The 23995-nt window shown below is 36.4% G+C and overlaps 1 protein-coding gene across 4 annotated transcripts; it reads right to left on the bottom strand.

Moving 5' to 3' along the window:
• Window positions 1-1099: 1099 nt before the first annotated feature.
• On the bottom strand, window positions 1100-23718 carry LOC131026775 (uncharacterized). Of its 4 annotated transcripts, none has more exons than XM_057956731.2 (3): window positions 23595-23718; window positions 20647-22541; window positions 1100-2566 (listed from the first exon to the last, which is right to left on the bottom strand). In XM_057956731.2, exons 2-3 carry the CDS (start codon window positions 22085-22087, stop codon window positions 1362-1364), a joined length of 2646 nt encoding a protein of 881 aa, XP_057812714.2. In that variant the 5' UTR covers window positions 22088-22541; window positions 23595-23718; the 3' UTR covers window positions 1100-1361. The 4 variants fall into 4 exon arrangements, with proteins under 4 accessions (XP_057812714.2, XP_057812712.2, XP_057812713.2 ...); XM_057956729.2 differs by lacking the exon at window positions 23595-23718 and adding an exon at window positions 23273-23509; XM_057956730.2 differs by lacking the exon at window positions 23595-23718 and adding an exon at window positions 23249-23509.
• Between the last annotated feature and the right edge of the window lie 277 nt (window positions 23719-23995).

Genomic DNA, 23995 nt, shown 5'->3' on the forward strand with positions numbered 1-23995 from the left:
GCTAATTTATGGGGAAAAAACTCGACAAATAGCCTTCTGATTTTTCATTTTACCAGTCTATACATTTAAAACGACAAGCATCATAAATTCGATAAGAATCGAGGCAAAATCTGGCTGGCCCCATGAGCAGGGAGTGCACACAAACCCGCCAGCTTCACTTCAAGTTTGAAAATTTGGCCTCAGCAACAAGTGTCCCAACTTATCACTCCACCAGGCCAACAAGGGACTAGTTTATCGACAATTTTAGAAACGTATGTTTCGATTTAACTGTATAAAATAAATCTTAGTTATGAAATGTATGTCCAATGCAAAAGCCCAGTTACTCAGATATTGTGTGATGTGGATTCTTCAATTGAATTACAAACTAAAACACAACTCTTCAACAACAATAAAATTCAATGTTGTTATGCAGTCAACCTTGACGTGCTAAAGATTTATGTGTGCGTGTACAAATGGGCAAACTATCACAGCTGTAGCCCTACAGATTTGTGTACATGGTTAACACTTAAACTAATTAAATACTAAAAAACCCATTTTACTGGCCTTATAAACCCAAACTATTCAAATATGATATTAATTTATAATGATCTCACAGTATGTGCTTAACCAAACAAGAAATTGAGCCACGTATACTGTACGCTAACCAAAAAAAATACAACACAATATAGTTTTAGATTCATTTCCCAAATAATTTAGAGCAAATCTCCACAATTCCATATTGTAAAATTTTGTGCCACTGATGGGGTCCTACGGATAAGTGTGAACTACTTAAATTGCTAGGAGATGCTTCCACAGGATCAAAATTGGACAGCAGTAAAAACACACACTTTTCAGCAATAATTATATCTAGTCGTCAGAAAATCTCAACAAAAACAGAAAATTCAAAACATATTTGGCTGTTGATTGTATTTTACTTGGTGTCGGTTTACTATTTGAATTACAACCACCATATTCTCAACTTTTGTGACAGAGAAATATAAAGGTTAGAGCAAAACTAATTTTCATAATCTAGTAAACAACATCATGCTGAAAACTTCGACCCTGATCAGGAATTTTTGAACTAGAATTCGTTGAAAAAAAAGAGAAAAAGCAGCTCAAATAATTATGCAATATGTAAAAAATATCAATAACTAGAGTAATGATAATTTACAAAACATTTGGGACCATATTGATAACTATCCCAGATATTATTACCTGCTCTTTGACCTCAACTGTGCTACCTTTTTAGAGCTGCTCGCTAAAATGAGCAAGCATTCATCATAGACACCAAAAAGATTTACATTAAAAATGCAGGGCTCCTAGGAGGGCCCAACAACTCTTCAGTTATTCCTAGAAATAAACTATAATCTACACTCGCATTATTAGGTTGGAACCAAGTTTGGCACATTAGGGGACTGTGAAAACATTAAAAGAATGGCCACACAAAACAAAATAAATTGAATGAAAGAGAATAAACTAGATCTGCACACTTTGTTGTGTAATGTAATAACCTCTTCCACTTCTAACAAACTCCCACAAGCATTCTCCAATTCTGTTACTTGGTCCTTCAATGAGAGTGCACGACCTTCAGCATCTTTAAGCTTCAAAGCAGTTTGAAGCTGTTTGATGACCAGATCTTTCTGTTCCTGCAAAAGAGATGTTTCGTTTTCCACCAAAGCAATGCTTCTTGTGGCTGCATCACTTAACATTAGAAATTCTATCTCAGCTTGCATACTCTCTTTATATTGTTCTTCCAACTCCTTTTCCATTTCTTTGCACTTTTCTTGCAATGATTGCAATTCACTTGCAGAACCCTCACTTGGCAGTTTGGTTTCCTTCTGTTTAATCTCTTGATCCTTGCATAGAACTTCAAGCTCCTTCACTTTTGTTTGTTCTGATGATGTTCTCTTGTTTGCTGCTTCAAGTTCCTTATTGAGTTGGTTTCCCTCCAAAGGCCTTTCTCTCTCAGCTTTTTCCTCCACATGAGAACCATTAGGTACATTAAATGAATCATACTTGTTGAGATGCTTACTTATACTATCACTGTCAGAACATATGCCAAGTTCAGAACCCTTCATCTGCACAGGAAACGTTCCATTTTCCGCCAAAGAAACACTTCTTATGGCTGCATTATTTAAAATCAGATATTCTATCTCAGCTTGCATATTCTCTTTATATTGTTCTTCCAACTCCCTTTCCATTTCTTTGCATTTATCTTGCACCAATTGTAATTCACTCACAGCCCCCTCACTTGGCGGTTTGGTTTCCTTGTATTTAATTTCTTGATCCTTGCTTGGGACTTCAAATTTCTTCACGTTTGTTTGCTCCGATAATGTTCTCTCGTTTGTTGATTCAAGTTCCTTCTGTAATAATTTCAGCTTTTCATTCATCTTATTGAGTTGGCTTCCTGGGGAAGCCCATTCTCTCTCAGCCATTTCTACCACATGAGAACCATTAGCTACATCAGATTCATCATTCTTGTACAGATGCTTATTTACACTATCACTGTCAGAAAATATGCCATGGTCAGAATTCTTCATCTGGAATCGTCCATTTAGTTTTCCTAGATCTTTCATTTGTTGAACTTCTGCAGAAACAGAACAAAATAAATTAGTCTCCAATAAAAGAAAAAGTAGTTTCGTATCTTGCATGTTATTGTTTTTCTTGAGAATGGCAATGAGCTCATTGATTGTAATGCATGTCCCTCCTGAAATTAAACCATTATTTTGACCGTATGTGACTCAATTCAGATGGTGACAAGGATAACACTAAAGCTTGACAATCTGCTCTATTCAATAGAGAAGAATAGATAAAATGCCAACAAGCAAACTAAACTTTTGGTCAATACAGAATAACCATGATTTAAAATAAATTTGAATTATATTAAAAATTATAAAGCTTTATCAGAAAGCAAATACACATGAAAATACATAATCACGCACAAATATGTATAAAAATTAAAAATACAGAAATATATCTTCCCAGAAGAGGTCACAGCTATAAAGTTTGTCCTCAATATTGTAGCCCGAAAGTAGAATTTATCAGTTATTTTTCACTTGTTTGGTTCACGTGTTTCTGAATTGCTTTTTGCTTTATATTTTACAATTTCAAATAAGCATATTAGATCCATAATGGTGCAGTGCGGCCAAAAAGTCCAATTCTGACTGAACCTTATCCAGGTTGGATCAAAACACCAGGCAATGTGCAACAAAACAATGAAGAAGCTGTGCACTGTACATTCAAATCAAAATATTCATCATGGAAAAGATATACGGTACTAGTCATACTTCAAGATACACGAGAAAAGTGCAGTTAAACAGTGTACATTCATTCAATTCAAACAGACAGTTTGCACATCAAGCATGATCATTTTACTCTAGTATAAGGAACAAATATAGCTTTGGATGTAGATAATTTATGGCATTTATGCCATTATTGAAACTGACTTGAATCAACATGCATCCTTAATTACTTTTATGTGTTTCCTTCAACTCTAGCCATCATTATGTATCTCAAAGTTTTCACACAATCATTGTGCTTTCTACTGTGATAAATTTACCAAATTGATAGTGGAGAACTGCTGAAGCTTCTTGATTGTCTTGTTACATAGTTAGCAGATCCAGTCAAACCCAACGAGGTTCAGTCCAAACCAAACCTTTTCAGCTGGACTTAATAGCAAATAGCACAGTCCCTCATTTTCCTAGATCACTAAACTTTTTCAACCGGACTGAGCTGTCCAGGCCTTTCTTTTGCTAAATTTAACTTTGTTTCAGAGTCCAATTCATTACTCATTGCAAATGCAAAGACAGATACAAAGCTAAATATTTTCCTGCAAACCATAAAGAAATGAATGAACAAACATCCTTAAATGTTTTCTACTTCTTTCTTGGACACTGACCGTCCTTACACATCTCAAAATTAGCACGCAATCATCATTTTTTATAGTACCACACTGCTGAAGCTTCTCCATTTTTTTGTTACATGGTTAACACTAACAGGGTCCAGCCAAACCCATAAAGGTTCAAACTTCAGACCAAACAAAATATTTTAGCTGGAATTAACAGTACAAGTCCTTCCATTAAATCACCAAACTTCTTCAGATGGAATGAGCCATCGAGACCTTTCTTTTCTATTAATCAAGCAATGTTTCAGAGTCAAGTTCATAACTCATTGTAAATGCAAAGATATATACATGGCCAACTACTTTCATATATTGATCTTTTCCTGAAATCCAGAAAGATCTGTGCAGAGGATAATCTAGGAGATCTCTTCCAAGCACAAAATGCATGAAATTGATTATGTGAAAGCTTAACTAACATCACCACAACGTAAGATATGATGGTATCCACCATAGGACTCTCAACCTGAACATTATCATAGAAATATCAAGTGTTTCATCTCCATTGGTGTATATATCTAAAACTAAAAAGACTTCAATTGACTTCATTTATTCAAATTGCACAGGTTTCTTTAAAAACAAAAAAGATATGCAAACATGGCTGTTTGACATGAAGAACGAATGAAAGTTAACTTGAGATACCGTGCAAATGATTAAAAAAATTACTACCAATTCGAATGAACATAAAAAAAATACTCACACATATAGGACACAAGGGATGGGACAGAGGGACACCAGGGACACCAGGGACAAGTTTCAGGAATAGAGGGACCATAGAGACAAATTTGGGGATGGTGAGGGTACAGCAGTGGGTTGCACAAATATAATATTTATATAGCTATACATAAGTGTATATTGTAAATATATGTATGTGTATATACAAAACATGGTGGCCCAAAACAAATTTTATATTTCTTTTTAAAACCAGAATGGGGTTTGAGGGCAATCCGATCCACACAGACCTTCATATCACATGTTGTATTTCATAATTTTATCATTATGTTTGTCCAACACCAAAACCTCTTTATTTCTCACTAAATCATCATTCTTTAGAGTACCAACAGTGAAGTTTGGGAATCTGACCAGTCTAAAAGATGAGGACTGTGCAGTTGAAGAATGATATATTGTTATTCTTTAATCTTTATTTATTCTTTTCTCTGTTTTTAACTTTTTAGAAACTCCTTACAGAAGTCAGCAGAAACTGACAAATATTTATGCAAACTAGATAACATACACCATTATTCCACCCTTATCACTTCCTCCACTCTCTCCTAATACCAAAGTATAAGTGGCATACAAATTAAGAAATATTTGAACACCAACTTCCTGAAGTTAAGATAAAAGAGCATGCATTGAAGTGAATAAAAACAGCAACAGCTGCTTCAATAGTCTATTTTATACATCCCTGTTTCTGAGCATCTACATTTTCAGGTAGGGGTGTGTCCCCATGGAAGTATAGTTCTGGAATATTCTTCAAAACAGAGAAAAAAACTGTCATTGAATAAACAAAAAAATCACCCATCAATCGCCAAAAACATGCAAACAATTAAGAAAATTGACAATAAACTGTGGTTTTTTCACTGAAAAAACCGGTTCCTTCAAAAAATCAACACAGTGATCTGAATCAGAAGGGTGACTATCACAATCGATGATTAATCATAATTTGTTGGTGATTTCTGCTAATATGGAATTAATCATTACGAATTCACGTTGGCACTACTTGTTTTAGTACCAAAACACTGCTTAGTGATTTTAAAGGCATTCCACACGATAAAATTAAAGGTGCTCATTATAAATGGATTGACAGAGAGAAAGGGTCCCATTATCACAGTCACCATTTGGTTCCTAATGTGCTTGACAATAGATTTTGAGTTTATAATATTATAGTATTGATTTCCAACATTATTAGTCATGACATTCTGTATGCAATCCAGTTTATTTATTGTATTTTTCAGAATGCCAATATGCAGAAAAAGATATTAAACAAGTCTTTTTGGAATATGGAAAGGTTTGTGTTTGGGCTGTCCTGGAAAGTAAAACTAATCCCTGTGAAGTTATTGTTTGTACAACACACAGATGCCTTGAGGTGCAAAAGATTCCTCCTCAGTTTTGGTCATTAATCCTATATGCTTTAAAAAATTAAAAGCATTGGGTTAGGTTTTACAAATAGAAGAAACAAGATTTAAACTGCCTCACCTAAATACTGAGGTTTTAATTTCTGTAAAGCTGGAGGAATCCATCCCAGAAGTTTTATACTTTCAGTTTGAATTTATGGTTGTTAAATGTGAAAAAATTCATTTGGGAAGCTTGAATCCCTGTTTTCTTTGTAAAATTTATGGCCATCAAAAAAACTTTTGTCCTATATTTGGCAGTTTACTTCAATTTGTTGTCCGTGAAGCTTTCCCTTCTAGAAGCAAGGATTCTGATTTTTGTCAGGGAGAGCGTAAAAAGGTGAGAGAGACTGAGACTATGGAAGAATTCCAAGTATCAAAAATGATTCCACTTCCTCCCAGCCTAATGGACAAAAAGATGGTGCTTTAAGAGATGAGTCATTCAATCATCTAGCTAAGATGGTTGACTCTGATTCAAAAATTTCAGAGGATAACAGAAAAATGCACGAAGGAATCCCTCCAAGTTCTCAAGCCAAGCATATACTTCAGAGAACTGTTGCTTCTGTTAAGAAACCTGAACAAATTCATGCTGTTTTCATGGGAGGCTCTAAACTGCAGTAAAGCCTACGTTTAGGGGCTGCAGTAAAGCCTATGTTTAGGGGAATTTTGAGAATAAAATTTCCCCATGAAATGTGATGATAATGGAGATAATCAGAATGATGATAAATCCTTAGAGAAGATATTAGATGAGATTAAAAGAACAAGGAAACAATCTGAATCTAATAATATTAAGTTGCTTTGAAAGATTGTATAAGAGACAGGCCCTCTTCCAACCCCTCTTGCTTAATATAAGGATATTACGGATATTATTTTCTCTGTACTTTCTATGTCCACAATACTTAATATTATTAGTTTGGGGAAAGCAATGTCCACATGTTGAGGGACATCTACTTCCTCTCCCTCAGTTCCCAAAATACAAGAAAACAAAGGGGATGCCCTAATGAAATAGCATATGAACCTTAAAATCATGTGTTCTAGGAAATTGTAAAAGATTAGGGAAAAACATATTTATTTGTCCTAATAATCTCAAACCCCCTTATGGAAAACTGTACAGAAACGAACTTGCAAAGAGTGGCTACAAATACAATGGTGATTTACACATGCAATCATTACAACAGGCTTTAATTTTTCACATTTGTGTTAAGTAGTGCACATTTGAAAATCTTCCATTCCCACTCGTTGCACAGCAATAGAAATCTATTAATCCTTTGTAATCACTGCCACCACAAGCTGAAAAAAATATCATTAAAGAAGTCCACAGGAATTGGAAAAGTGCACATAAAGTAAAAGAATATTTAGTCCATTAGACATATCTTACATATATTATTTCCCATCTTGTAAAATATAAAGCATATTCCTGAAACAGGAAATGCCTTTCATTTCATCTGGACAGCTAAATTTAAATAAGGAACAGGAGGTTTGATTTTAGTGGTATTAGAAATGGCTCTCCCATATACCCTAGAAGTGTACTTGGGACATACATAAAGGTAGTTGTATCAACCTTCCTTAAGAGATTACAGTTTTAGAACACATTTTGTGGTCCACCACCAAGACAACCTGGCTCCTTATGTAATAAACAGGCTTTAAACACACAAGATTTACAATATTAATTAATAATTAATGCTAAATAACAAAACTATTATTACAGCTTGGATAGGCTCAATTAATCATTTGCTTAAATTATAAATGTAACTAAAATGTGTTGATAGTTTTTTAATGATTTATGGACAATTGCTTAATATTGTAACTGATCTCTCCCTGAATGTCCCCTTTTGTAAATGCCCTACTGTTTGCCCTAAAATCACAAATTCCTTCCAAATAAGAGACGTAAGATGGTTAGAGGTATAACTTTACCAATTAGATCCTGATTGAGACACCTCAATCGTGTTCGAATCTTTCCTACTAGGTTTAGGAACATTATCTTAATCATCATTGCAGTTTACATAATGTGCATGTGGATTCCCTTCAGGCTTAACCCAATGACCCATCTAAGCTGTGAAGCCCACAGGAGATCATAAAAGGCACTTTGAGCCTATTCATCAAGTTCAGGGGCACGGAATTATATCCGTCATTCGGCCTTCCAACTTAACTCGAATGGACCACCAGGCTACTTGCTTTCCTTAATGCCCATATCTCCCCTCCAGAGCAGAACAGCAGACTGGATGAAGCTTTAAAGGAATCCTTTTACTAGAATAGAGATTGCTGTTTTTATTTAATAAAGTGGCACTGCTAGTTCTCACTGGATTGAATGCTTATTTCTTGTCTTGCGATGATGTTCACTTATAATTCATATCATATATAAACTTACCAATTCAAGGCTGTTAGCCAAAAATCAGATTTCTGCGTTATATGTATTCTATTTCCAGATTCTAATGCAAATGTCTGTTTATCCCAGGTCATATTGTCTATTCTTCATTTGATTGATCCTTCCTTTTCCAAATGAATAGTTTTCCCTTTAATACCTCATCATGTGTGATTATGAATGGAGGTGTTGATTCTAAAGAGGTATGACTTCTCACCAAAGGTGACGTCCCTTTGTTAATCATCTTAACAACTGAATGATTATCGCTGCCTTACTCTTATTTTAATTATCTATGCCTTCCAACTTGTGGTTGTTAACATAAAGAGATCACTGCCTTCATCCATAATGAGATTCGCTGTCTTTAACAATATTGATTGCTGCTTATTAAATAATGAGGTACTGCACTAGCCTTCTACAGTCACTGCCCTAATCCCTATGGATCGATGTTTGCAGAAAAATTGCTGCTCTGCAATAATTTAATGTATCTTTTGTATTTTGCTCCTGTTTCTGATTCATCCCATGCCTCAGCCTTATATATGTCTTTTGTCTATCTTTTGTCTGGGGCCCCTTAAGTACTTCATCTCAAGGCTAAGTTGGCCTTAATTTAAACTTATATATTCTTTGGCTCATCAAAACCCTAGGTCTGCTTCCCAAGTCGGCCTCCTTTTGTCAGTTGATGGTCTGTGATTATTTCTTATTTATCATTGTCATATTTCTTCCTGGCCGGCTCTAGACTTAGGGCTATGTTAGGTATTTATAAAACACTAGCCTTAGGCAGGGCATGACACTCCCTCTGGTTGTAAGTCGGGTTTTCTAGCATAAGGAGCCCTACATTGTAATCCTATCATTTATCCTAATAATGGACCAAAAAGTGTAGTCCAAAATGTTGATCTCTTAAAAATGTTTGCATTTTCCCTGAAAATTTGTCATATTTAATATTATGGAACACAGAAACCTCTACTAATAATAATCATGTTAATGAATCATATGAACATGGACAATGTAAAAGAGACAGTGCTCAACTGCCCACAATCTAACTTCTGGTTTCTTTTTGGAATCTAACCATTCTAATAGCAATTGTAACTGGAGAGCAATGATACAAGCAGTAGAAGTCAATACTCCAGCTTTGCACATCTTTAACTAATTTGCCCTAGAAATCTGACCAATGTGAAAACATGAACATTAATTCTAATGAACTGTACAACATTGGATTGGCTGTATTTGATAATTAACAATAATAAACTCAACCTTCTTCTGGTCTAAAGATTTGGATCTGATAAGCAGTCAACATCTTGTTACATTGACAAGTGGATGCATGCAAAGAACCATGTAAACAGCTACATAGATGTAATAACTTAACAGTGAACTTGATATCGATGCCAAAACTTTGTTACTTATTAATTATGTCATAAGGTTTGTTTTTGTGTCCAATTTTGATGAAGAAAAAATTCTGAACATATTCATCATGTTGGCTATCAAACATGTTTATCCACAAATCCTAAAGACTCGCGTCAATGCCTACAACCAGAGAATGTGTCAACTAAGGTAGAGGGTAAGGCTTATACTCAAACAGTGGCATGAATAAGACAATTCTTGTGAGTGAGCATACCCACCTACAGCTTTGGCCTCAATTAGCCCAGGAGGGTGTTCCTAAAAGTATCCTGAATAGGGCAAATCAATCACAATGATGAAACAATACTAAAACATTCAGCAACTATACCTAGTAGGTGATAGAGCATAGGCCCCAGAACTTGCCATTAAGCCTATAGCACATTAGTTGCTTGTAAGACCTCTTTTCAAGCTGATAATAACATTCATATACATGTATCTAAAGATAGCAGTAACATGTATGCTCTTATGAGATTTTCCCTTAAACCAACCATATACATGTAATAGAATAAACTATAAATACTTGCTCACATGTTCCTGTAACAGTTAATCAATCTTAGCTCAAATGAAATATGAAAGCAGTAATATCAATGGAATAGGTGAACAAATTGGATTCTAACCCTAAACTGAAAGTAACGAGGATAAGGATATCGTAACAAGAATATGTTTGATCATTTACCACTAAGGACCAGTGCCTACTCCAATGGGCAATGGAGTCACAAACTGCAAGGAGGAAAAGAGCACACCTGCAACTCACACCTCGAACTAGACTTGCATGAACAAATCAGTGATGAAGCTTTATGCAACCACACATTTTTTATAATCCATCACAAAACAACAATAACTCACATGAAATGAAAGGAAGACTATCACAAAGGCTTGCAATGCTTTTAAATGTAGTCACATATTTATCTAATTCACATTACATTCATACCAACAAATGTGGCAGAGGAAACCCACAACTCCTGCGTTCAAAGATTTACCTAAATCATTATACTTTGCCATGGAGACAATCAGTTGCATACATAGTTGCAATTAAAATCGTTACAATGATTTATAACATGTGACCTTGTCAGTTCCAGAATGGACTTGCATATATTGATATCCTAGAATGACCTAAAGAACTTGTAGTCAGTAAAAATGACCAACACTTACTAAATCTTTCGTCCTAGTATTAATAGCATCCAATTACAATGTATTCGCTTGCCTCATTGGGGATCACAAGATGTATCTACCTTGGATCTGGCGTTAAGCAACCTAGAACATTTGAAACATTCCTCCCACACTTAAGAGAGTAACTTGGTACCATTTATAGGTCTACAACAGCTAGGATTTTCATTTATAGCATTGAGGCACCTATACCCATTTTCAACATTCCTCCCACACTTAGAGAGTAGCTTGGATCCATTTATAGGTCTACAACAGCAAGGATTTTCAGTTATAGTTTGTGGAACGAGCCTTTGATGGGCTCAATGTTGTTTTGGCAAAATCTGGACAGCAGTACAGGTTTTGTGGAATCTAGGCATTAATGGCATCCTTGGAAGTGCAAGGTTATGTATCATACCCCAACCATGTCATAATAAATTTTAAACAACTAAAATATAATAATAATAATAAATTAATGGAAAAATATATATAAATATATTACTGTGCTTAGAAAATTGTCTTAATTATTAAGATTTCACAATTTTCTGTGATCTAATCGAGCCAAGGCAAACAGAGAGAAGATATGCACTCCATCCTATCAATCCAATTCAGCCCCAATGCTTAGGATAATAAATACACAACAACTACTATAAAAGGGCACTTATGATTATGGTGGAGCAGCAATTTGATTACTGCAGGCAGCGATAGAATGTATTTATAAATAATGAGGTCTGATGTAGTATGAGCAGCACTCAGAAATAATATTAATTACAATACAGTCAGCGATTGCAAATAGTAAATATAGATTATATTAAGACAAAGACAAATGATTAATTAAAGAAGCAGCACCAATCAGCATTTGACCCTTCATGAAAAGGCATGAGGTCAAATGGTAACGGGCAGTGCATGAGGATAAATGGTGAGAGGCACCGATTACCTTGCAAGGGACATAAAGTTTGGGTGAAAGGGTAAGGGAGATGTCTATTCATCTTCCTTGAAAGGTATTTAAGGAGAAACTCTATTTGGAGGAAAGGAATGGAACAGGAGAGGAGAAGACAGAATACTGAACACCTAACAAATAATCAGATCAGACTACTATTTGTAATATTCCAATTCTGTGGTAATGTAGAGATTATTGTTTAGTTCTATATATGAATTTAAATGTATATCTCTGTTATAATTTAATAAGCATTCAAATATGCACAAGAGCATTGCAACAGTCTGTCACAAAGGTGTAAGGAAGGAATGTGCGTTAAGGGAGAACAGCTTTAGAGCACCATGCTACAGTGGCAAGTAGGGAGAACAGCTATTAGGGCAACCTATTGCACTGTGAAAGGGAGAGAATGGCTAAGGGCACCCTATGGCAATTTCCCTTCCAACTCCTACATTGAGGGACTGTAGATGAACTCAAAGATCTCCAGCCATGGAAGAATGGAGGGAGGTTGCATGGAGGGAGAGAACAGCTGTCTAAAGGCAGCCTAACATGAATCCTTATCCCATATCTTCTATGTCTGAGATTCACATACAAATCAGACATGCTACATATTGATGAATATATGATTTCCCTACTCTAATAATAGATTTATTTCATTAACTGTGTCTGCAATATTACCTAACTTGACTGCATGTTTCCAGAACAGACTTAGCTCATCTTATTCTTAAGTAAAGAATGTACCCCTAACTAGTATATGCTTGTTTCATTTGGTTTTGTGAATTTAGGGCAAAATATAGAGTGGTCCAGAAAGGGGACATTGCATGATGATAGATGGGAGTATGGCACTCAAACAGAAAGGATCCACAAAATTGCTTTCTTGACCGATCTTGAAATCATGTGCCAAGATACATAGATGCCAGGGGGGAATGAGATTAAGGTATGCTGGGCGAATGTGGGAAAGAAAAGTCCATGGGCCCAAGGAAATCGAATGACAGATCAGCAGAATTTAGGGGTACAAGATGCCACATGACAACGTGCCTTAGGTACACAAGCATTAAAGGTTCAAAAGGGGAAGGTGCAATCACAAGCAGGGACTACGGAAAAGGAATAGTCACTACCACAAGAAGTGTGGAGAGAGAAAGGAACCCTAAATGTCTAAGGCAAATGAATGAACAAAGTGGCAAGGGGGGTTGTGTTTCTCGATTACAAGGTACTCAATGTGCTTTGGGGAGCAGAGAAAAAAAACCCAAAGGCCTGCAAACAATAGAAAAGGTGGTCGAGGATTGGGGAAATTGAGCATACTCAATTAAAGGAGAGGAAGAGGGGATTGGGAGAGAGGAATACACATTGCCTCAAGTATCAAAGTTTGGAAAGATCTAATACCACTCGCATTGAGGAAAAGAGAGAGGAAAGCATTAGGAGGGTCGAGGTTCGAGAGTATGGGAAACTACTTGTTGAAGTCAAGGAAGGTGACAAAACTCGAAAGCCTAGGCCCTAAAGTGAAGAAGGTGGTAGGAAGTGGAGAAAACACAAGTGCAGTGAACTAGGGTCATAGAGGACAAAATGCCAAGGAGATAGGTAATGAAAAGTCTAAAAATCCGTTGGAGGAGGACAAGGGCAAGATGAAGTGTGAGGGTGTGGAGAAAAGGATGAAGTGCAAGGCTGCAAGGAAAGGAATGAAGGGCTACCGCTAGGCAAAGGCTTGAAACCCCAACAACTGGGGAAAGACAAGGTGGAAGCCGAGAAAAGGAATTACTTTCAAATGGGCAGTAAAGTAAAGAAAAGCCCAAACCTCCAATAGTGAGGGTTTCAAGGAATGGTGAAATGAAGGAGAAGTTACAAAGGTAAGGTAAAAACTAAAAACCCAACCAAGGCCAAAAACAGATTTAAAAACCTCCAATTTGGCCATACGTCCAAGACGGTGATTCAAAGAACGACACTTACTAGAGCATAAATTGACTTAGGTGGCCGATTAAAAAAAATCTATGATTGGATATTAAAGATCGGCAAGGTATTAAAGAGCATAAATTGACTTAGGTGGCCAATTAAAAAAAATCTATGCTTGGTTAGGGGAATAAAGGTAACACAAGACTGATAACATTTTCTAATTTTGGGGCATACAAAATATGTAGCCAAAACATGCAACATCAATTCATAAAAAAAAATTAAAAAAATCATGATAAATTTCAAATAATAATAATATGTAATTTTTATTTATTTTTTTATTTGAATATATTATAATAAATTTACTATATTAAAATTCAAATAAATTTTCATATAAAAAAAAAAAAATTAAAAAGTACTAAAATATATGATATATATTATGATGTTATCATATTAAATTTAAATAACTTTAAAATTATTAAATTTTTATTAAAGCACTAAATTATATGATATATATTATAATTTCATGATAACATTATGATTATCATAAAATTATAAACCACTAATAGCATACAATGATGTTTTATTTATAACTTATACAATGATGTTAAATGATAAAAGTGGACATGGTTGGTTTGGATCCCTTAAAAAGTAGTCCTCTCCAAGAATAAAAGTGTGGTGGTTGTGAAGAACATGTTCAAAGACTCGAAACAAGATAAAACAAAATTCATTTCTTAATAATATTATAATCGACCAACTCCCATTTTGGAACTTAATGGCATTGTTCACATGGTGCTACAACAACAACCAACTAATCATGGTGTTTTAGATTGGGAGCAATGATGCAGCATGCTTAAGGTGCCCTTATGCATTCATACATATGAATATTATATGCAAATCCAAACAAAAGTGGTATTTATCGATATTCCCTCGATTTCAAACTTTTTGGTTGATATGCAGCAAACCCTATGACATAGATGTAGTGTCGTAAATTGTATCTCTTTACAATTTCTCACTCTATTTGGCACATATTTTAGTGTTCTTTTTCCTAGAACATTTTAAGCCCATTTGGGCCTATTCTACATTAAATCTTTATTGTTGCTCCCGCAACTTAAATGTCGTCAAATACTAAAATTAGGACCAAATCTAAGATCACAAACCCCGACACTCATGCTTCCCTTTTGGCGAGCCTATTTTGGTGGGACAAGGGTGCCCGTCTCCATAGTCTCGCCAAAATCTCCCAAAACTGTTTCCATTGCAAGTATTGGCCTTCATAATTCAAAACCTAGTCTCAATTTGGTACTTGACTATTTTATGTTGGCTTTTTATTAAAAATCCCTTGTGAACCCTTATATAAAGCAAATCTTCTATCATTCACAAGGTCTAAGTTACAATTCAAGTGGCCTTATTATCAAGCAAGCATTTCAGATTCGAGTTATCAGCATATTGAGCAGCAGACTAAAGCATTCAACATTCAAGTATGATTTCATGTTTGTCAAGTTTTGTTATCATGTTATTGTATTACCATTTGAGGACTTCATAAAGAGCATTGCATCACCACCTTTATGTCAAACTCCATAAGAGGGTTTCATACCTAAGGTACAATCATTTTCATTTCAGCATTTCCATTATACTTTAGCAAAACTCCTCCCTAGGAAAAGCTCTCTTTTACATCAATCGTAGCTACTGTGGAGGTGGGAACAACAACACAGGGTTTGACTTAAGCAAGCTCCTATACAGCACAACCATTCTTCCATGTTTTTTGTGTGTGCAGGTTCAGATCCGAATTCAAGGAAGTTACAAACGAGTAGAGCAGCTAGGACAGACATTCCCAGATTTTGAAAAGACGAAAACACCAGGACTGGGGCACCTAGCACACCAGTCCAGCCCTTTCAGGTCCACTTTGCAGATCCAGGTGCGGCTTACTATGTTAGCTTTCTATTCTGTAATTTATGGTTATTGCTGAAAGTCATAATTTTCTATCATTAAACCTAGATCTTAAACACACACTTCATAATATCAATTCCATTGCAATGAAGGAACATTAATTCTCCTAAAAGAACTGTAGCTGAACCCATTCATGTTCCAATGCTATGTAATGGAGATTTGAGATCTTAGTTTGCATTCATAGGCCAAGGATCTCGTGACCATACATGTCAGTAGATAATAAATGTTCTATTTGTCCAACAAATGTTCAAATTTTGTGACAAGAAGGTGTCTTGTATCATTTACTTACATCAATGATAGCATGGGAAATCTACTCAAAATATGCGCAAGGGCCAAGAAATAAGGTCTTGTAGTATATGCAAACATAAACCTTTCCATGATAATATTGATTCCATCCTTCTTGAATTATTGAGCTTATCATAGACTGAGCACGTAGATTTCTCTTCTAAAATATAACAAAAGAATAATACAAGTAATTGCTTGACTACAAGGACTACAACCATAAGAGAATACCCTCATATTTGCTAGGATTCTCTTGCTAAGAGGCTATACCTGCAGCTAGGCAGTGTAGCATTCACAATCACTCTTACATCGATTTGTCCCTCTTTTTTGTCGGTCTTAATCATAAAACTACTTGTAGGCTTTTTAACAAAATAAGTAACTCGAGTTGGAACCCACAACTTGTTGAATAAACCAAATACAACAATCCCTTTTAATTTTTGTTTTTGTGGACTTCTCATGATGCCTCGCAATTGTAAATCATTTGCAAACCATGAGCGTATAAGCAATGGCATTTCAATGACAAAACAAAGTATAATTATGACTCCCTTGATACATTTCACAGACTCTTGCTATAATGATCAAACGAAGTATAAACAATGTTTTAAAGAGTCATATTTTACAACATATAATATCGAAATTTTAAAAAGTTCCGATTTAAAACTTATAATGGCAACCCTACCTATAATGCATATCAAAACCCTACCTATTTTGCATAAAATTTATGTTTTTTTAAAGTTGCCAAATCTTTTTCAAAATTTTAGATCTACTAAGTCCAAGTATCCAAACCATGGTCCTAATGCTTAAACTTGTTGCCATTCTCCTTATATACATTACTCTTTGCTCTTAAAATTAGGACAATTGATAGTTAAGTTGCACTCAACCAAAAAAAACAATAGCAAGTCTAGAAGAAACACAATGAGCTTAATGTGAATATGTTTCTTGCTTTCATAACTAAGGTACTTAGCTATTTGGAATACTTTCATATCTATTTTAGCTGCTAGGGCCAAGTAGGTGGTACGCACACAATTTGAAAATAAAAGCATCCTCCTCCTTTTACTCATTAGATGTAACTTTTTGTTTTAGTTTAATTAGTGGGATTTCTATTAAGGCTCCTACCCTTCAATTGTGAGGGTTTCTTCACACGATCCACATACCATATAATTCATTTGTAGGGAAACCACTTTAACTAATGCTCTATCAATGACAAAGACCAATACAATTACATTTCAAACTCCTACTCTTCCTACCTAGTATAAGGTATAAGCTTTCATCTTCTTCATCCTTCACTCCTATTGCTTGAACACTTTCTCCTTCTATCTCCTCTTAGAAGGAACCTACTCCTTGTTCCTCCTTGCTTTCCTCCTTTGTCACCTACAAGCCCACTACATACAATCACTAAAGTAAGATTATCATTCTAGCATGCCCTGACAATGCTCAAATGTCCTTGGGGAGAGTTGAAGCTTGGCCTTCAACAAGAGAACCAAGTGGACCTACCAACTAACCACAACCCCTTTGACTATCAAACATAACACTATTACTGTTGATGTCATAACTCCAAAACTTGAACTCAACAAAAACTTACCTAGCCAAAACTTTGACAAACTCAAGACTCAACAAAAACTTGACATATTGAAATTACATAATTCATAAAATAAAATTAAAGAACATGCAAAATAGAGTTAAATAGCATTAAAAAATGAATTTAATTCTTGCATAGCTAGGAAAATTGTTGAAAAAATGTTCAAATCCATATCAATGGAAAAATAATTGAAACAAAACTTAAAATGGGGGAAGAGTAAGAAACTTGCCCGCAATACTTGTCACAATTCAGTGGCAAGTTATTGGCTAAGTAATCGACCTAAAGGTTTTGACCAGAGAAACGAAAATCGCCCGAAATCGCCCAAACTCGGCGAGTCCGAGTCCGAGTCAGGCCAAACGAGTCCCAGGGGCTCGGACTCGGACTCGGCCGAGTCTGGAGAGTAAACTCGCCAGACTCGCCGAGTTGGCGATTTTGGCTCAAAATCGCCAGACTCGCCGAGTCCTGAGCCCCAGACTCGGCTACTGGCTGGGTTAATAAAATGACAAAAAAAAAACATTTTAAAAAGTTTTTTTAAAAAGTAATAAGTTTTTTTGGAAGGGCGAAATTTGACATTTTGGTCTCTCCGTCAGGATTATTTTATGGAATATAACATTTAAGTATAAGAATTCTTATACTTTAAGTTATATTCCATATATACTGTCAGGATGTTTGAGAGTGGTTTCGGGCCTCCAGGAGTTATATTGCAAAATCTAGTTTTTGGAGGATTCTTCAGTTTTCCAAACTTAGTCAAATTTCAGGATCAGGACATTCCAGACTTAGCCAAATTTCAGGGCATTTGAAGATCAGGATGACATTCCAGACTTTATCACTCACCAACTTGACCTAGCTTGGACCTTCAAGAATGATACTCACCAAGCAAGACCCAATTAGCAACAAGTGCAAAACCAGGCCCTAAGGAAGACTCTCAAAGAAACCCTAATTCAGACTTGTAATAAGTTTTTTTGGCCTCGCGGGGCGCTGCCCCTTGACCTCGCCCTGTATCGCGACAGGAAGCGCGCAAGGGGCGCTGCCCCCAAACCCCCGTCGAAAAATATGGGGGAAACTGTGTCGATAGAAGTAGAGAAAATTTAACCTCCGAGTCTGACATTGATTGGATCGACCAGGTAGATATAGAGGTTGAGACTGTAGCCATGGCAGAGGAGGAGCGGAGAGCACGAGCACAGACAGGAGATTCAGAGGCAGATAGTGACACGGATGTTCCTAATGTTGGTGAGCATGGCATGGTGTCACGGGGAGCGGCTATGGCAGTCGAATCATCCAGGAACTACCTTAGACGCCTTCGCAGGGGGCTGGGGCCGAATGGTGCAGGCTCCTCTAAGCCATAGACTTGTAGTTGTATTTACCTTTGGTATTTGTATGAAACATTTGATGATGATCATATGATGACATGGATTTTTTATTCCATGAGTTTTGTAATATTGTATACATTTGACAATATTTATATATCTATGTTTGTTATTTTCTTCAGCTACAATTTGCGTTTATGCTTATGTGATTGATGTATACTTGTGTATGTAATCAAATGAGCCGAGTTTGATGATGTTATTGTGTCTTTAAGGTGTATTCAATAAAGGGTGCATGAAACAAGTTTTAAATCTTAAAAAATCTCTAAATTTTTTGAGTTTTTCACTTTCCCGAGTCCAGCCGAGTCTAGAGCCGAGTCTGACGCCGAGTCCCGAGTCCGAGTCCAATTTGGCCTTGCCGAGTCCGAGCCGAGTCCGAGTTTCGTTTCTTTGGTTTTGACCCATGAGTTCTCTTGAATTGGCAAATTATTCATAGCGTTTTTGAGCTAAATTTTAAGAGCATTATTGCATTACACATAGTTCCAAAATAAAGCTAAACAAAAAGAATGGTATAATATTGGCTCTAAAATGCAGTTACATGTTATCCATGTATAATGTGCAACAAAAACTCATGTTGATGATCCAATTGAAAAGTGAGTTGTCTGATAGAAACCTATTAGCATGACCAATAATCAAATGTAATCACAAAAAGCATGTCCAAAGTTCACAGTTCCATGTCTAATTGGCCCTATATAATTAAACAAAGGGGCTCACTAGATCCTCATTAAACGAATAATCGATGAACCAGGTAGCCAACTCCACAATCTATCCCCTGAGAATAAGAATATGTTTTCTTTAAATGAACAAAAAACACAATGCACATAATCAATGGACCACATACCCAACTTCTTGATCTATTTAGATTAAGAGGGAGACAATATTTTCTTTAAACGCAAAAGTAATAGGGCAAGCAATATAAACCTGATATCTGTCAGGTTGCAATCTAACAGTGTGATGGTACACCTGTTGCATTTGCAACAATGACCCTAGTTCAAGACCACGAGGGGATGTCCCCTATTATAAACTGGAACCCATATTAATGCTATAGATTAGATGTAGCGGAGGAGTGGGGCTTTCAATGATTTCAGAATCAGACATGAAAAGTTATGTGATTTCTCAGCTAAATGTGAAAATTGAAATAATTGGGGAATGCATAGGAGGGCAACCAACTCCCCAATAACTAACTTGTATATTCTGAATTATTTTCAAAGTCCACTCCAGTAATGTGATGATTTCTTTATGTTAATTTGAAACATATTGCAAATTTTGCTCGCTACGCATATTATTTCATAATCAACAACTGGACATAAAATACCTTGATCTGAATTAAAAGATATGGATGAATGCTGTTAAGTACACAAGTGTCTGTCTACAAACGACTTGAGATTGTAAAAATCTTCTTGAATTTAGAAAATAATGAAGAGAAAATGTAAAACATATGATGCTAGCTGTGCTTTTCTCATTATTTTGGGCAGGAAGGTAAATTGGACTGCAAAAGAACTAAGTAATTATACAAGCGTACAAACCTGGTCAAAACCATTTAATGGAACTCAAAGAGCAAAACATTACAACATAAGTGAGTGCTGAAAGGAACTCTAATAATCAGAAGTACAGAATCTGAACAAAAACTAGGAGTCAAAAGCCATATGAATATCAGACAAGACCATAGCATGGTACAACAATGCATAAAGATTAAAAAAAACACAACTAAAACAATTGACAATTTTCCAACCTTTTTTGGTTCCAAATTTGGAATTGTTTGGAGTCTTACCTTGCTGTAGCGCCTCTTCGGCGGTCTTAAGTTGTGTCAATGCTTGAACCAAACAAGCTGATTCTCCAGGTTGAAGATGTGTACCATTTTCATGTGCTTGCGAACCTGGTTTCTCTTCCATCTCTTTTGCACCAGCAGTAGCTGCAGATGCAAAACTCTCTTCGTTGTGTGCAACATCACACGTCAGTACTGGATTCTCCCTAATATCTTCGCCTTCTCTACATTCACCGTGACTACCATTTAATATCTCGGACTCTAAAATCTGAGCTTCCTCACAATCTTGTCTCTCAAACGAGCTATTTTCAGGTTCAAAGTTTTCACACCAAAGTTTAAATTCTTCTGTTGACCACTTCCTATTCCCAAGGCTTGTATTACTGCCACTCTTAGCAATGACTGCCTTGCTATGGCCTGAAGCTCTAACTACTGAGGTTCCTAAATTATTTACTCTGCTGCAGGAACTCTCAGCGAAGTCATCTAGACTCTCGTGTTTGTTGCTGCCCACTAAATTTCTGTCACTCTTAGTCATCACTGCATTTATGTGACCTGAAGTACTAACAGCTGAGATTCCAATATTATTTGCCGTGCTGCACGAACTTTCACCATGGTCATCCAAGTTCTCCTGACCGTCACAATCCCAGATACAGGTAGCAGGAAAAACTTCAACATGGTTTCCAGAAATACCTTCACATTTGTGTACAATTCTCCCTGTACTGATGCTACTGTCATCGTGCTCATGAATGGGATCTTCAGAATTGAGATTACTCTCAAACTTTTCTGCCCTCGCCTTCTTGGTTGGTCCTGCAGGTCTCTTCATATCCCCAGATTCAAATGCCCTCATGCCAATTGGCAGCTCAATTCCATCCCCATAAAGTGGTGAGTAGTTCATTTCTTCTCTATTTTCAAACAATCCAAAATCGATATCATTCAGAAGTTCTTCTGCTATTAAGTTTTCAGCCATATCTTTTGGAAAGCTTGTAAAGCTCTGGTCTTCGCTACAGCCAATGGGATATAAATTTAAGACAGCATAACACGACCCTGAATCCGAATCCCGGTCCGGATGAGTGAATCCCAAAATAGATGATGATGCAGCAATATTATTGCCAACGGAGGGTTCAGACTCAATTATCTCATTTTTCTGCTTGCTTCCACTAGATGCTCCCTTGGATGTATCTAATTGTCCTGCATGAGGATTAACTCTCTTATGAAGCATTCTCTGTGGCTCCTGAACATGTCCAACATCCTTATTAGTCTCTCGCCGCCTTCTCTTCCATTTCTTCAGCCCTTTCCCCTTAGTCTTTTCAACCTGATCTGGACGAGCCTTATTTGTAATTATGCTTTCCTCCTTCAATTTAGCCATTTCTTCCACTTTCTCACACTTCTCCCCCACCTCAACATTATTTTCCTCATTGCCAGATCCAGAATGCCCATCCCCCAACTCCATCGTCCCAAAATCAACCACCAGAACGAAGCACAGTTACCCTGGAAAACTACAGTGGCATTGACTCAATAGCAATTTCTGGCTCAAATCCAACCCACATTGTAATTCTGTGCCATCCACTCAAAAGTCACTCAACATAATAGCTCACCCAAATTATCTCTACTGAATCGGCCAATCACTATATGCAACCCACGGAGCGAATCTTACAGCCAGAATCATGAAACTTTAATTGGTCTGATATCAATTCACCGAGAAAATCCGTCACCCAAATTTCAAACATTCATCTAGCAAAACATAAAGCGAATCAAATGCCTGTATTTGCCTGACAACTACTAATTCAAGGAGCAACTTCAACAATCCACCCAAAAAAACCCTCCTCGGTAGCAAATTGATGGAAACAACCAAAGCGTCTATCTGAAAAATCTATACTAGGTCTTCCAATCACCTAACAGCAATCCTGCGGCATGTTGTAACGAATCTGTAAGCCTCTGTAACTCAAATTCTACACAAAATTAAACGCATTCCCTTTCAAACCTATCTACTAGCTTAATGCAGTGATAAACAATTGAAAAAAAAAAACACGTATTTTAAAACCAGATAGATTTTTACAAGTAAAAGCACATTAATATCTATTAGCGAGCAATTTTGGTAACCCACCTGAACACCTGTCTTAAGTCTATCAATCACTCAATATATCAAATCCCATTGCATAACCAACAACCCAACTAGTAAATTTTAATGAGGCATAAAATTGCCAATCAGGTCTTTACAAGCCCAATTTTCATTGTAACAGTCGAAAACATTCTAGCTTCCAAGGGCAAGGGCTCTTGGACAGCTGTTGCTAAGCCTCAACGAGCAAATCCCAGCTGGGCCATCAAACCCACAACTACTAAATACCAAACCCTCCATTGGGTTCTCAGATCCTGGATCCCCGATAACACCCACTATCGAAACCCCCACTGGGTCCTCAAATCTACGGCACACACAAGGATAAATCCCCACAGAAGACGGGAATCCTAAGAATTGAAAAAAGGTAAAGAAAATCTGACAATCGGCAGCTAGGCTACACCGTAAAGACTTGAGGCATGTGTATAGTAATGGATTGTACTCTGACCACATGGTTTGGCAAACAACAAAGCACTGATCCAAACAAGATCTTATTACCTGTCAAGGTGGAGGGAAGCTTACCCACGTGTCCTTCCGCCCACAGTACACTCAAATCCACCCTCCTCGATAAAATAAATTCAAGGAAAGTCTATCTACTGAGCTCCATTTCAGCCTTTGATTAAAAACATATTTATTAATAAATATGCTCTTACATTAAGTGGCCTGAAAAGATGAGTTTACAAGTCGAGCACTTCATTTTTAGCCTAGAAGAGACTCAATAATTAATTGTTCTCGGAATTAAGAAAGGTTATTCGGCCTACTTTTGCGTAACGGTAAGAATCGATGAGATAATCACGACAAGAATGAAATTTTAAGATAAATTAAGAAGTTTTGTAACCCCCACCTGGAGTATCGTGAAGAGGAAGTACTTTATTTGGAATTCTGGAAAAGGAATTTAAAAACTAAAGAAAGAGCCCTGCTTTGGAATAAAATCTGTGAAGGGAAAACTAAAATAAAAGAGCATTATTTGAAGTAAAGTGGATAACAAAAAGGTAAAAGAAAACCCCAAAAAATGGAAAGAATAAAAGTAGGTGGCCCTTGGCTTCTTGCCCAGAGGGACCCGCAAGTTAATTTTTGTTACACAGAGTTAACAAACTACCTATCACTTTCATTTGTTGTCCAACTTTGTCTTTGCCATCCATGGATGTTGTGGGACCCAACGAAGTGTGATACTGGGTGTGGGTTTTCTTCTCTGGAATGTTAGAATATATTTCTTATTGCTCCTCAAGGTTAGTATTGCCGCAT

Source organism: Cryptomeria japonica, chromosome 1, assembly GCF_030272615.1.
Source record: "Cryptomeria japonica chromosome 1, Sugi_1.0, whole genome shotgun sequence".
Classification (NCBI taxonomy): domain Eukaryota; kingdom Viridiplantae; phylum Streptophyta; class Pinopsida; order Cupressales; family Cupressaceae; genus Cryptomeria; species Cryptomeria japonica.